Source organism: Sceloporus undulatus, chromosome 5, assembly GCF_019175285.1.
Source record: "Sceloporus undulatus isolate JIND9_A2432 ecotype Alabama chromosome 5, SceUnd_v1.1, whole genome shotgun sequence".
NCBI lineage: Eukaryota > Metazoa > Chordata > Lepidosauria > Squamata > Phrynosomatidae > Sceloporus > Sceloporus undulatus.
Window position 1 is genome coordinate 42,452,601 of NC_056526.1, and position 15,677 is coordinate 42,468,277.

The following is a 15,677-nucleotide window of genomic DNA, read 5'->3' on the forward strand; positions in this document are numbered from 1 at the left end:
CGAAAGGCCCAATCAGGAGGCAGCGCCCAATGCGGCCTCCTAGTCCTCCCCAGGCCCCCTGGCTGCAAATCACGGCCCAGGCGTCGGCCTCCTCCTGACTGAAGGAGGGAGGAGAACAGCAGGGTCCCTCGCGGGGCCTGGCGGGTGTCAGCTGAGGGAGAGACGGAAGAGAAGAGTCTTGGTCCTTTCCGCCCCCGGCTATAGTCAGCCTCAGCTGAGGGACTTCTGGAAAGGGAAAGCAGACACCAGACACAGAGCAGCTCCTCCACCTCTTTAGATCTCTTTCAGAAGAATCTAGTTAAGACCTTTTCTTCTCCCAAGCCTTTCCCCTTCAGATGTCATTTTGTGTTTTACCCGCCGCTCTGTTGTCCATGGCCTTGCAATGTTATGGATGCCCTCCACCCGCTCAGATCACCCTGCGCTTCTTGCTATTGTGATTGTCTTAATGGTTTTATCTTGATGTATTTTTTTATCTAAATCTGTACGCCGCTTTCATCAAAAGGTGGAAAAGCGGGATAAAAATAAACATTATTATTATTATTATTATTATTATTATTATATGAGGCGTTTTCTCTCTCTCTCTCTCTCTATATATATATATATATATATTCTCTTTTATATATGTTGTCTTCAGTGTCCTCTTGCAGGGCCTTGTCCTTTGCATTCAGGACAGCTGATCACCTTGAAATGTATCCAATTAATACACACACACACACACACACATATATAAATTGAGTACAGTATATATATATATATATATATATATATATATATATGATATATTTATATAATATATATTTATATATTAATTGTGTGTTTATAGGGTGTGTATATATGTGTGTGTGTATATATATATGGTAAGAGGACAAGGTAGGCAAAATGTAGGGCATTCAAGACAGACATAGGACATTATAAAATATAATCTAAAAACACTAAATATAAATTCATTTCCTATATTATATATTTGTTGTTGTTGTGTGTCTTCAAGTCATTTCCAATTTAGGATGACTCCAAGGCAATCCTATCATGGTGGTTTTTTGAAAAGATTTGTTCAGAGGAGATTTGCCATTGCCTTTTCCTGAGGCTGAGAGAGTGTGACTTGCCCAAGGTCACCCAGTGGGTCTTATGGTCATTGACAAGAGCATAATATCCAGATCAAGGGAAGTAGTGCGTAGTTCCATTCTATTTGGCTGAATCAGAACTTGCCTGAAATAGTGTGTCCAGTTCTGGGCACCACAGTTCAAGAATAGTGTACTGACAAGCTGAAACATGCCCAGAGAAGGATGACCAAGCTGTTGTTGTTGTTGTTTCTATTCCATCTTTCCCCCAAATTAGCAGCTTAGAATGATTAAAGATCTGGAAATCATACATCCTGAGGAATGAGTCAGAAAGCTGGGTTTGTTACACTTGGAGAAGAGAAAACTGAGAGGTGAAGTGATAGCTATTCTTAAATACCCAAAGGTGTGCCATATAGAGGATGGAGGGGCCTTGCCTTCTGCTGCTCCAGAGGCTTCATCATGAATCAGTGGGTTCAAATTATAATAAAATATTCCATCTAAATATGAGGAAAAACGTTTTTACTTAAAGAGTTGTTTGACAGAGGAGTAAATTGCCTCAGAAGGTGATGGACTCTCCACCTTCAAACACATTTCCCTTTTTAGAACTTTGCTTCAATATACATTTTGGAGTCAAAACAAATTGTTGAGCCTACCTACTTTGCCCCTGTCTTTTATGTACACTTACTAGTAATCTGGCCAATCTGTTTCAACTGCTGACATCTAACTGCACCCTGCCCATGCTACCAACTGCCGTCAGCTACAGGTGGTTTGGCCAAGATGTGTATCTAAATGCAATGGGAATGCCCTCCAGGGAGTACTCTGTCTATTTTATGTAATCTCTTACATTTATGTAGCTTGACTGGTGTGATAAATGGGCATGGCATGGGTTTGTTTTGCTGGGTGAATAAATTTGCTGTTTGTTTTTGAAGTGTGTGCTTCTATATTTGCAATGCATGTGGGATTTACATTATGTTCTAAACATGAGTATGTCATGTCCACAGGTTAGTGCTACTTCAAAGAGGCTCAGTCATCCTTGATGATGGCAGCATCTAGCGGTGGCTTGTGTGTAAAGCAACATTGACAGGTATAAACATAGGACTTTCATATCTCCTCATGTCTCCTCAAGCATAAAATGCTGATCTTGTCATTAAGATCTGCCTTCTGAAAGGCTGGACAGTTGCCAGTCAGACACCAATTCCTAGAAAGAAATCCTGGAGGATGTGTGGGGGGAAAACCTAGCCATCTGAACGTCTGTTTCATGTAAATTTTGGTGGAATGCATTTTTAAAAATAAAATTGTTCATATAATTGTATAATAAAGCTGGATATAATACATGTAAGTTCCACACACACACACACACACACACACACACATATATATTGTTTTCTAACAATTACTGGCTTAAAAATGCCAAGCACATCTGTTGTCACTCTGAAACAGTGATTCCCAAACTTTGGTCTTCCAGATGTGTTTCACTTCATCTCCTAGAATTCTTGATTGTTAGCCAAGTTGGCGGGGCTTCTGGGTGCTGAAGTCCAAAACAGCTGGAAAATCAAAGTTTGGGAACCACTACACTTCAGTATCTTAGGAAGCAAGGGGTTTTCCTTGACAGAACTGACTGGGGGGACTTGGACGGGAAACAAACAGAGGAAGTTGCTGGGGAGTAGGAGGTCACTTTACATACAACAGAAGTAGATGGTTGGAGGAATGTCTCACACACAGAAGTAGGGAAACCAGGGAACGTTCTGTGAGCTTGCAGCTACAGAATCAATTTGAATCTCTCTCTATTATCAAGGATGATAAGGAAGGGCAGCAGAGGCAGACTTCAGGGACAGAGCAGGGGACCCTGGGAGTACCACAAAAGGTAACTGCCGCTGCTAAGCCTCGGAGGAGGTGTATAGTGGTCGTGGGGGACTCCTTGCTGAGAGGCACCGAACCAGTGGTTTGTGGGCCCGACAAGATGTCTCCCTGGGGCAAAGAGCCATGCTGTGACAGAGAAGATGACAAGACTTGTCAAGCCTACTGATCATCACCCCTTTCTTTTGGTGAGAACCAATGATACTGCAAGGCAAATCCTTCAGAATATCATAAAGGATTATGAGGCTTTGGGTAGGAAGTTGAAAGAGATGGATGCACAACTTGTCGTCTCATCCCTTCTCCCAGTCGAAGGGCATGGTCCAGGAAGGAAGAGGATAAAAATTAAAGGGGAGGGAAACAACAAGGATGTTATCGTGGGAATCTACTACAGATATAATGTTGAGATTCCACCTCAACATTAGGAAGGACTTCCTGACAGTAAGGGCTGTTCGACAGTGGAACACACTCCCTTGGAGTGTAGTGGAGTCTCCCTCCTTGGTGGTCTTTAAACAGAAGCTGGATTGCTATCTGTTGGGGATGCTTTGGTTGAGAGTTCCTGCATGGCAGGTGGTTGGACTGGATGGCCCTGTGGTCTCTTCCAACTCTACGATTCTATGATTCTATGCTCTAGATGAATGTGTATAAGACACTTCTGCCCCACTGAGCCTTCTCCATTCAAAGCTGAACCACACAACCATTATTGGGATTAACAGTTGTACATCTGTTAGCAGTACAACATAATTGATTGGGCCACCACTCCTGTGTCACAAGCTGGTACTCTGTAGTGGAATAGAAAATACTCTTCCCTATCTGGGAGGACTTCAGCTAAACTCAGGGAGACCTCAGGGGTGAAATAGGTCGTTGTCAGCTGATAAAACAAAGTCCAAGCACCTTGACCCTGTGAGTTCAGCAATGTTACTCCACTGCTGCTTGTCCTTTCACCCAACTGTGAGACTCTCCACAAAAGTCCTCGCTAGCTATTTGGCCATGGTAAGCTTCCTGTGTTGGACAACTGGATCTGTGCCTCCTCCCTTCAAAGTCATGAGGTTAGACAAGCAAGAAGTCTTATCTAATTGAAAACCTGTCATTTGGATTGTTGAGAGGGAACAGAGACAAAAATGGACCAAAGGAAGCCCAATCATCCCTCCAACTTTCTTCTTCCACTTTCTGCTCCCTGCCAGCTCCAGCTCATTTTAAAAGTCCATAAATTAAGAATAGCAAATCCACATTTTAAGAGTGTGTTCTTAAGTTTGCTTAGGTGGAGAATTTAATTCTAGATTGAGCGCTAACCTTTTCCTCCCACTGTTAAGGGATCCATTCCAATAGGACTGATCTGGTTGAGGCCATATGCTAACAGTGAGTGCAGATAAAGTCTATGGTGGATAGCCCCACAGACAAGTGAAACCAACTCTTTTTTGTCTTTCTTTCTGCCACCCCTTTCTCTCCCTTTTCCTCTCCATGTAGCAGGCTGTTGCAGAAGCTTGGTCTGATCACCTGTAGACTGGATGACTAGATGTCATAACTGCAAAGGAGGACAGGCAATATAACAAACTTTGTAAAATGCTGGATGTTCAAGAAAAAATGAAGGACAATTCAAAATAAATGTTAAAAACATTAATGCAAATATAAATCCATCTTTCTTAGTCATGCTTTAAATGGAGGACATTTTGGAATTCCTCCTGGACAGAAGGTTGAAAAGTAGGGCATGTCCTGGAAAAGGAGGATGTCTCGTCACCTTGCTTGCAGAGGACTTTTGAAATTAGGCTGAGAGGCATATAGGATCAGACTGAGGGCTATCTACAGTCCTAGGGCCACACGTTTCTAGTTTCTCCAGCTAGTATTTCTTCCATGTTTAAACACAAGCATTTTTAGAGAGAGTGATATTTACTGAATTCTTATAGTAAGTACAAAATTGTCTAATAATGAAACATTTAGATTATGCAGAATGCAATGAATACATGTGGAGAGCTCATAATTCTCAAAGAAGAAATGGAGATACAGTCAGTTTAATTACTGAAGGGATAACAGGATATCAGCTTCTGGCATGTAAAATGATTTTTGTTGTTTTCCTTCCAAGAGGACAGTGGGAATCTGAAGAACAAAACAGTCACTCCAGCTTCCCAGTAAAAGTATTTTACGTAAAGTTTGGAAACATAATAACTGACAAACTCCAATAAGGAAAATTGGTTTGGCGTGATTTTTAAAAAATTTGACCCTGAAAACATTTACATAGAGTCAGTTCCATTTTTCCAAGTAAATGTGCTTAAGATTGTAACTAAACCCAGTCTTATTACTGGACATCCCATATCTCACAAAGAAGAGGTGTAAACTTGTGATCATTAACTCTCCAAGACATCAGCATGTCCGCGTGGTGATGATTAAAAGTCCGCAGTTCTGTAAGACGACCCAAGAGGCAGGCAAAATGTTGAGGATTGTCTGTGTGATAAAGCTTGCAGAACTTCTGCAGAACTTCAAGCAGGGGCTCTTGAAGCCTTTCCACAGATTCTCTGTCCTGTATATATTGCCGATCTGTGTTTTATAATTCAAAAAAGTGTAGGTGGGAGAGAAACAATTACGAATGTTATTTCAATTTTGTCAGTTCAGAATATCACAGTGCAAACACCCGCCCACCCCTTCCCCCTGTCCCTGCCAGATGCCTATTCTCAGATTCTCCACATACAGACACAGATAGCTTTCCATACCTCCCTCTGCACAGAGAAATTCCTTTTGCATGTCCCTTGCCATCTGATTGAATGGCAAGAGGTATGTAAAGTACCCTTCCAATGTTGTCTGTGATAGGGATAGAAAGAATATTTTTTAAAATATTCAAAAGATAAACGAGAATGGTTTTCTTGAGTGGTGGGAATGACACTGACGAGGATAATATGAGAAGGATGATAATCTTTGCTATATTATTTGAGGAAAAGTGCGTGTGGCTTTTTGAACACAAAATCACATTTTCTGCAGGGGAAAAAAACAGATTTTCTCTGCAGAAAATGGCATTTTCTGGGCAAAACGACCCATGTGAGGGCAACAAGTAAGTTGCTATGAGAATACACCTTGAAAAATTGAGTTTTTCTCAGCAAGGAGAAGTGTGGTAAAATTATTCTTCCCTATACTTTGGCCTGTAAAGTCACTTGCCAACACAATAACCAAAGCTCAATTCCACAATTGTGCCTTTTACAATTAAACTACATCAGCAAACTGATCTTTCAATGACCCTTTTCCTGTGATGTCAAACTGTTATTCTTCTGTCATTTTCCTACTGCCAATCACATTGATTCTGTAGTGATTAATTGAAAAACTGAATTACCTGGAGATAAGATAACTATTGCTGTAAGTAGAGCATACTCTTCTTGTGTCATCTTCAGTTCCCCAATACTTTTATAGAAGTTGAACATGGGTGTTATATATTCATCTGAGATGCCTGTATTAAAAAAAAGTTTATTTAAATATATTTAATGCTAATTTAAAACAGAATTAATACTATAACTGTACTCTAAGTCATTACTAGAGTCCATGTAGCTCCGTGTTTGGAGTTATGTCGTCCTCTATATGTTGGACTGAAACTCCAACTTTTCCTCACCTTGGGCTATGCTGGCTGGAGCCTGTGGAACCTGCAATCTAATCACATCTGGAGGGATGCATGATTCTCACCCCTGTTCTAGCTGAACAAACAGTATCATTTAACATAAATAATGTAGCACATTTGATGTGCAAAGTGATTTATCATCATTATCATGTTTCATCTTAACGCCATGTTGTAAGGTCACTGTTTTTTGCACTTGGCAGATGTGGAAATGAAAGAGACAAATTAATTTTCTAACGTCACGCTAAAAGTCTGTGGTTGTATATACTTTATACAGCTGTGCTTCTTTCCAAAATTTAGAAGAGAGAATGGATCCTTTTTGCAGTCAAATAACACTACCCACGCTCAAGAACATAAAGCAACCATGTATCTTATTTGTTGTTATTATGTGCCTTCCAGTTCTTTCCAACTTATGGTGACCCTATCACAGAGTTTTCTGAGGCTGAGAGTGTGTGCCTTTCCTAAGGTCACCCAGTTGGTTTCCATGGCTGAGCAGGGATTCAAGCCCTAGTCTTCAGAGTTGTAGTATAATGCTCAAAACTACAGCACACCAGTTCCTGTATCTTATTTATCTAGGATAATTTTCTGTTTCAAAGACTGCATGAGACTGTCTGTCCAGTTTGGAAACAGGACCATAAGAAAAGAGAATAATGGTTTTGAAGTTTCCCATCAATAGTTAGAATTTGAACTGAGAAGGCAAAGAGATAATCTGGTTATAGTCCCCACCATAGTGGAAACACTATGATGAAATATACAGGTTGAACCTTCCTTATCCAAAATACTTAAGACCATAAATATTCTGGATTTCAGAGTTTTTTGGATTTTTGAATATTTGGCATATACAAAACGAGATATCTTGGATATGAGACCCAACTCTAAATGACATTCGTATATATATATAGCTTGAAGATAATTTTATACACAACATTTTAAACAATTTTGTGTATTAAACAAAGTTTGTGTACAATGAACCATCGGAAAGCAACTATCTCAGCCACCCATATGGGCAATTTTGGATTTTGGAATATTTTGGATTCTGAATAAGAGAGACACAACCTGTATTGTGTTTCCATTTAAATGATAATAGTTGCTTCTAATTTCTATTATATACATAAGTTAGTGCATGAAAGCCAAGTGCAAAACTTCTTTGTCCTCTTTTCACTGTTGCATTTCCTCTTATTTAGTAACACGTTTAGCAACTTGGACCTGTGCTCCTTTCTAATGGGAAATCCACCTGGTATTTCAAAGGTCATCATGACCTCTTTAGAACATGCTGGCTCCAGATATGAACATATGGAAACCCCAGTACAAAACAGGGTATGCAGGGTGTACTAACAATAGTAAACCAGGTGGGAATGGATGTGGAACTGAAGAACATGCTTCCAAAATTTCACAGATGAAAACCTAGACACCTGTCCAGGCAACATCAGAGAGTGGTCTAGTTGGCAAAAGTTAATGAGGAAGGGCACACAATGTAGGAGAGACTGCAGCTGTTTGCTTTTTCCTGAGCCTACTGAGAAGGGCAGGATTCTATAAGGCCTATACAGATTTGTGGCAATCTTAGTCACATTTCCCTAATCTACAGAAAGTTAATGAAGTTTAAATTTGAAAAACCAAGCATGCTTATCTGGAAATAAATTCTGCTTAATTCTACGGGATTAACATAACATTTCCTTGTATGTTTGGAATGTTACAATTATTGGCTTTTCATGGTAACTACACTTGGATTTAATTGGAACTGACTTCCTGGATTGGGATTGGGACCTCAAGATGAGGAAAGCTTTGTCTGCATAAGTGCATCATGAAATTGGTACATATAGTGTTTTCTTAATTCAAGATTCAAAAACAAAAAGAGAATGTCCAAGCTCAGTTGTAAAACTGAAACTTCCAGGGTAGTTGTAAAGCTTGTCAGGAGGTGAACATGGAGATTATCCCATTAACAAATAAGCCAGTTTACCTTCTCCATCTTGAATTCAGGATCCAGAATGCCCCCGGATGTTATCATACCTAAATTGCCACTGATCTAGCTGGGATGCCGCCGTCCGGATGCATCCTGGGTCAAAGCCTTCCTCAACCAGCACTTTTTCTAAGTCAGGGAGCTTCCAATTTTAAAAATTGGCTAGCTGAGCAAGGCTTCGACCCAGGATGCATCCAAGTGGCAGTATCCCAGCTAGATAGGTGGCAATTCAGATAACATCCAGGGGCATCCCGGATCCTGAATTCAAGCAAGAAGAAGTAAACTGTCTTAATTGTTAATGGGATAAGTTCCCATCTTTAATTCTAAGCCTAAACAAGACCCATGGAAGGACTGTGCAACCTGGATATGTTTCAGTAATAATATTGAATAATATATGTTGTAGGAAACGAAGAAGAAAGAGAATACAACATGTACACGATAGAAGAATTATGTTGCAATCGAAAATAATTGAAATTCAGCATGATTCCACACCCATATTAAGCAACAGCCTGAAACTCAAAGAAGATCAAACAGTGGGAACCTCATTTTCCTTAGACACACACAAACACATGCGTGCACACACCTATCCAACTTGCTTTGTAATTATGCTTTATTGAGACTTGTTTCCCCAATGGTTTATCATTCTCTGCTTACACATTCTTTTTATCCAGAAGAGGGAGCTATTTTCCTGTGTATAATATAAAGTACCAATGCGCCTCTTCACTTATAAAAATAGGAACGTTTTCCCTAGCCATGTTATTTTGTCAGTTGAGGTTCCTTTCCATTATTTCGCTTAATGGCCTTAAGGTGTAAAGCAAAATAAGGCAGCTCACTTTATGATGATGATGATAACTGAGCTGATAACCATATAATACTGTCAGACAGAGTGGCTATTTGTTCTGTTTTACAGAGGACAATTGTCTGTTCGAAGCTTCTCTCTGTCTGATGGGCCTGGCTAAAAGATAAGGAAGCTGGGGCAACAGTGGCTTTGAAGCTGCCTGTGAGAAGTTAGCCCTGGGCACAGTCCTTCCTATTATGGTGATTTTGACTGCATCAGGAGACTCTAGGCAACTGGTCCCATTCAAGAAGTTTTTTCTAACATTCAATTAAAATCTACTCTCCTGTAACTTAAAACCATTAGACCAGGTCTTACCCTCTATCCTGTCTTCTTTTAAAGTTGCCCATAGAATCATAGAATTGGAAGAGATCCCAAGGGCCATCCAATCCAAACATATTCTGTTATGCAGGAAGATACAATCAAAGCATGCTCAACAGACAGCCATCCAGCATGTGTTTGAAAACCTCCAAAGAAGGAGACGTCACTATACTGCAAGGCAGTGTATTCCACTGTCAAATAACTCTTACCATCAGGAAGTTCCTCCTACTGTTTAGGTGGAATCTCTTTTCCTGTAATTTGAATCTATTTCTCTATTTCCTAGTCTCTAGAGCAGAAGAAAACAAGATTGCTCCTTCTTCCATCTTGACATCCTTCCAAATATTTAACACGTTAATATTCTTTCTCCCAATCTTCACTCCTCCTGTCTCTGAATGTAAGCTTGTTATGCATGCGATGTTTTCTACATTCAGGTTGAATAAATAAGATAATAGTATACAGCTTTGTCTGACCTTTTGCCAATTGGGAACCATCCTGTTTCTCCATATTCTATTCTAACTGTTGCCTCTTATCCTGAGTTACACATCAGTACTATCAGGTGTTGTGGCACTCCCATTCCTCTATGATCAAGCCATAGCTTTTGGGGATCTACGCAGTGTAAAACTTTGCTGTAGTCAACAAAGCGCATGCAGATTTTCTACTGGAATTCCCTGGTGCTCTCCATTATCCATCGTATGTTTACAATGAGATCCCTAGTGAGTCTTCCTTTTCTGAATCCAGCTTGCACCTCTGGGATTTCTGCTCCATATCTGGTAGGAGTCTTTGTTGCAGAATTTTGAGCATGACTTTGCTTGCATGGGAAATTAATGCAATAGTTTTGTAATTGCTAGAGTCTTTTGTATCTCCTTTTTGTGAATGGAAATGTGTATTGGTTGCTTCCAGTCTGTGGGATGCTACTTTGTTTTTCATATTTGTTTGCAGATTTTAGCTAGAACTCTCTGTGGATCATAGTAGTTCTATTGGTATGTCATCAGTTTGTGGTGATTTATCTTTTCCAATTACTTTGACTATGGCTTTCGCTTCACATTCCAAAATTTGGGGTTCATCCTCACAAGATTTTTCTTCCCATGTGTTATTCAGCCTTCCACATTTTTGTATTGATCTTTTGTGTATTGTCTCCACTGATTTTTTTTTTATTTCCTTGTGGTTGTGCATGATGTTCCTTTTCTAATCTAATCAGACAGGATATTTCCTCAATTTTCACTCCAACCTAGGAAGGAGCTTTCCAATGTAACCCACTGCCATCCCAGAGACAGTATGAATGCAGCTGCATTATTTCCATGCTGCATAGTGTAGGTATTTGTGCTTTGGATTGTCTTTCTGCAGAGCAGGGTTCGAATCTCTGCTCAGCCATGAAAATCCCACTGGGTGATCCTGAGCAAGTCATACGCTCTCAGCATCAAAAGGCAGCAAAGGCAAGCCCTCTCTGAACAAATCTTGCCAACAAAATCCAGTGATGGTTCACCTTAGGGTCACCATAAGTCAGAAACAAGTTGAAGGCACATAACAACAACGTGCTTTCTGGCATACAGCTTATGGATGACAGTCATTTATCTTTGTTTTCAAGAGCCTGTAGTTTCTATTTTAATTTTCCCTTCTTCAGTAATAAGCACTGGATTTATGAACTTATTACAGATAGATGTTTAAATAAAAATAAAGGAAGAAAAACAGCTGTGAGGGAGAAAAGGGTTTGTGCTAATTAATTATGACTAAAGCTGTTGTTAATATGGATGAAGAAATCTTTCATCTGGATAGGTTTGAAGCTGCCAGTGGATATTAAATCAAAGAGTAAATGAGCTCTTGTTTTACTAGGAAACAAGCGTATTAATTACTCATTATATTATAGCTTATTTCACAGTATCTTATCTATGCAAAATATTTTCCAATTCCAAAACCTTCATTAGAAGCTTTAATTCCATTTTACTGAAATGTTAGCAAAAAATACATTTCAAAGAATCCTGTACCAACCCCTAGTGGCTGTTCATTTTGGCCAACAAGCCAAGGACAGAGCACATATAGTTACCACCAATGTTTCTGGATTTCAAGCCCCATAGACCTGTAACCCAACAATATCTGCACAGCAACATGTTTTTCACCCCTGCAAGAAGCCCCAGTTTTCTCTTGGCCCGATTACTCTAACACATGGCTGATCCAGCTTCAAACTGAGCACAAAATGATTCAACCAAGCAAAAGAAAACATTTGAAAAGTGTTGAAAAAGTACTCTTCAGTATCATCTGGGAAACAATTTGTTTTAAAATTCCAATTTACAATCTGCAAACAGAAATTGTAGAACATTGCTGGGTACAACTCAAACCACTAAAAGCCCAGTACTAACTGGGACACAGGTAACTCCCCTGAACAAGCTGCCATTTAGTTAGCATTAAATGCCTTTCTGTGGTCATCCCCACCTTCACAGGTTAGGGGGGTGTGGGGTCTGAAAAAGAGTTTTCTTCGTTGTGGGATCCTATTTTTTGAATTCTCTCACCAGGATCTTCCCCAGGGCACCCGGTTTGAGTCATTTTAGGTGTCAGGATGAAACTTTCATTTTTTGCCCAGGCTTTTTATGACTGGAACATTTCACCCAGTTTTTATTGTTCTTGCTGAGATTACCTGTTTTGTGACTCTTACTGCTGTTATATTGTTATATACTCACCAAAATACTGTAAGCTACTGTGAAAATCTTTCTAAAGCATGATAGAAATCCTCAAATATGGAAAACGTATTATTGTTGAATAAAATAATTATATATATATATATATATATATATGTGTGTGTGTGTGTGTGTGTGTGCGCATGCGTGTGTGTAACATTTTTGATTTAAAAACTACTGCATTTCACATTCTTTGTTACTGAAATGTATGGGTTATAAACAAAGTAACTATGCAGTTACTGAAAATGTAAATTACAAATAAATTCATTGATACATTATTCGAATTCTAAAATAATGTAACTTTTGATTGTAAACAGCAGAGAAAACTGTGATGTGACACAAGCTTTTACTAGTGAAGACAATGTAAAAGATCTGTTAGATGCCTTCAACTTGACTCCAACTTATGGCAACCTTATCATAGGGTTATCTTGGCAAGATATGTTCAGAGAGGGTTTAGCTATTGCCTTCCTCTGAGGAAGGTGTTAGGTTTGCCTTAGGGTTGCCATAATTCAGAAACTGTTTGAAGGTACACACCAACAACTACATCTCACAGGGTCTTGTGCTGTTGTTGGTGTGTGCCTTCAAGCAGTTTCTGATCTATGGCAACCCTAAGGCAAACCTAACACAGGGTTTTCTTGGCAAGATTCTTCAGATGGGGTTTGTTATTGCCATCCTCTGAGGCTGAGAAAATATGACTTGTCCAAGGTCATCCAGTGGTTTTCCAGGCTGAGTTGGGAACCAAACTCTGGTCTCCAGAGTCATAGTCCAACACTCAAACCACTACACCATGCAATAACGAGAAATGGCTACTTGTTGCAAAACCTATTATTGCTATTGCCATCCTCTGAGGCTGAGAGAGTGTGACTTGCCCATGGTCACCCAGTGGGTTTAATCAGTGGTTCTCAACCTGTGGGTCAGGACCCCTTTGGGGGTCGAATGACCCTTTTATGGGGGTAGCCTAAGACCATTGGAAAACACCTATTTAATTACAGTATGAAGTAGCAACAAAAATAATTTCATGGGTTTGGGTCACCACAACATGAGGAATTGTATTAAAGGGTCGTGGCATTAGGAAGGTTGGGAACCACTGGTTTACATGGATGAGCTTGGATTCAAGCCCTGGTCTCCAGAGTCATAGTCCAGTGCTCAAACCACTACACCACACCATAATTGGGTAATAATTTACTGGGAGTCCTAGTGCCAGATAAAAACTTCTATTTGCCTAACACTTTCTGCAAAGGAACACAAGGCTGAAGGAACACGACTCCTCAGAAACTATTTGGCCAACAGTCTTGCAACAACAACAACAAGCTGTATTTCATCAGCATAGGGATAACAGTGCTGAAAGGTCATCGCCACTAGATCACACTCGTTGCTTTATCACACACAAAATTATAATGCAAAACAGTCAGGGAGGATCATAAATGTTAAGAGATGACAGAAGCTTCAGAATCAGCACTGTGGCAGGTGACAAAACAGGGAGCATTCCAGGGAATTTCCATATTTTCAGCTATTGTGTTTGGATTGCACAGAAACTAACAATAAGACCTAGCTGACAGTTTGACACACCGCTTCATATAAAAACCATCCAGACACAAACCAATGAAATATTTCCTTTACATTTCTTTTTCCAGAATAAGTCTGGACATTTTGCTAGTACACATTTAAATGAATGTAATCATCCTATATAAGTTATGACTGTATTAGTGTGCGATGTGATTATCATGCAGTAAAATGCCTGAGTCCCTTTGTAGTACACTTGTCCCTCCATATATGCGGTTTTGACTTTTGCAGATTTGCTTATTCATGGATTTTATTAATATGTTCTCTCTAGGAAAATGTAGGTCCTCCAGCGCAACTTTATGGTCAACTTTAACTAAATGTCGCACAGAAAGACCTAAAGAGTCCTAGAGAGAACACTCCACTAGGCATTTGTAGCTCTTCTAGTGCAATTCTAGCAATGTCTGGCAAATGTTGACCATATAGTTGCACTGGAAGACCTAGAAATTCCTAGAGAGGTGTTCTCTTAGGTAAAAACATAGTGTTGTTATTTGTGGTTTTTCCACATTCACGGGGGTCCTGTGCCCTTAACCCCAGCGAATGTGGAGGGATGAGTATACTTAGTAAGATAATAGCATCAGTCAGATTACAAGGAAAACCAAGTGTATTGTGTAATAAACAGGAAAACCTCAAAAGAGAAATTTGAGATGCCTGTACAGAATTTAAGTGAAAACTGAAAGTATCTTCTATGGTTATCATATTTATGCTACATTTAAAGCTATGTTTATACATTCCTCAAAGAGGTATTTCTGTTTCTACAGTAAGATAATTGCAGTGGCAGTTATGTCAATTGTGAATGATACAACACTCTCAAAAGAAATTTAAATAATTTCTCTTAAAATACCCATTCTAAATGCAATTGAGCACACAGCCGGAAACCGAATTCTGTGTACAGTATTTTTACTCCAGAGTTAGTCCCAGTGTGTTCCATGGGGCTTACCCTTTGTGTGTGTATGATTCCAGTATTAGAAGAGATAATTCTGTCTGATGCCAATGGTTTTCAGTCATTGGAGAAAGAGCTACAGAAGATAAGATATTTTCTTGGGACCATGAGAGGCAGAATGTGGATATCTGACTAAAAACTCTCTTTCTAATTTAGTACCATACCCTCCAATGGTACCGATTTGGCAGGGACAGTCCTGATTCATTCTCTGTCATCACATTTTTCCAGCTTTCTTTAAAATGCCCCCCTTTTCTCTTGTCATTGTTAACTGCCATCAAGTTGGCCCCAACTCATGGGGACCCATAGATGAGACATTTTCAAGACCTCATATCTTCCACTGCTCTGCTTAGGTCCTGCAGATTCAGTCCAGTGACCTCCCTGATTGAGTCTATCTACCTGCCGTGCGGTCTTCCTTTCTTTCTATTACCCTCTACTTTTCCTACCATTACTGTCGTTTCTAATGAATAGTGCCTTCTCATGATGTGACCAAGGAGATTTCAGGCTTGACTTTTCTAGGTCCCATTTGGTTGTCTTTTGGGCTATCTACTGTATGCTTGGCACTCTTCTCCAACACCTCATCTCAAATGAGTTGATTTTCTTCTTATTTGTTTTTTCACATCCATACATGGTGATGGGGAATACAATGGCTTGGACAATTCTGACTTTAGTGCTCAGTTGTATCTTTACTTTTTAGGATCTTGTATAGTTTTTTTTTTTTCCCTAGCTGCCCTTCCCATTCCTTGTCTTATTATTTCTTGATTGCAGTCACTACTCTGATCAATGTTTGATCCTAGGCACTGCAGCTCTTTAACTATTTCAATTTCTTCATTGTCTAAGTCGGTGATTGCCAAACTCTGGTGCTCCAGGTGTTTTGAACTTCAGTGCCCA

The 15,677-nt window shown here is 39.7% G+C and overlaps 1 protein-coding gene and 1 long non-coding RNA gene across 3 annotated transcripts in view; one reads left to right on the plus strand and one right to left on the minus strand.

Annotated features, from left to right (window-relative positions):
• The first annotated feature begins 31 nt into the window (after positions 1-31).
• On the plus strand, positions 32-4,710 carry LOC121930693. Its single transcript, XR_006103996.1, has 3 exons — positions 32-297; positions 2,060-2,142; positions 4,380-4,710. It is a non-coding gene; the product is annotated as an uncharacterized LOC121930693 (long non-coding RNA).
• Positions 4,711-4,780: 70 nt separating this feature from the next.
• NR1H4 (nuclear receptor subfamily 1 group H member 4) overlaps positions 4,781-15,677 on the minus strand; it is a 44,673-nt gene continuing 33,776 nt past the window's right edge. For both annotated transcript variants that reach the window (XM_042467378.1, XM_042467380.1), the window contains 2 exons: positions 6,229-6,342; positions 4,781-5,444 (listed from right to left, as the gene is read on the minus strand). In XM_042467378.1, coding sequence (XP_042323312.1) covers positions 5,206-5,444; positions 6,229-6,342 — 353 coding nt within the window. In that variant the 3' untranslated portion in view covers positions 4,781-5,205. The remainder of the gene's footprint in view (positions 5,445-6,228; positions 6,343-15,677) is intronic.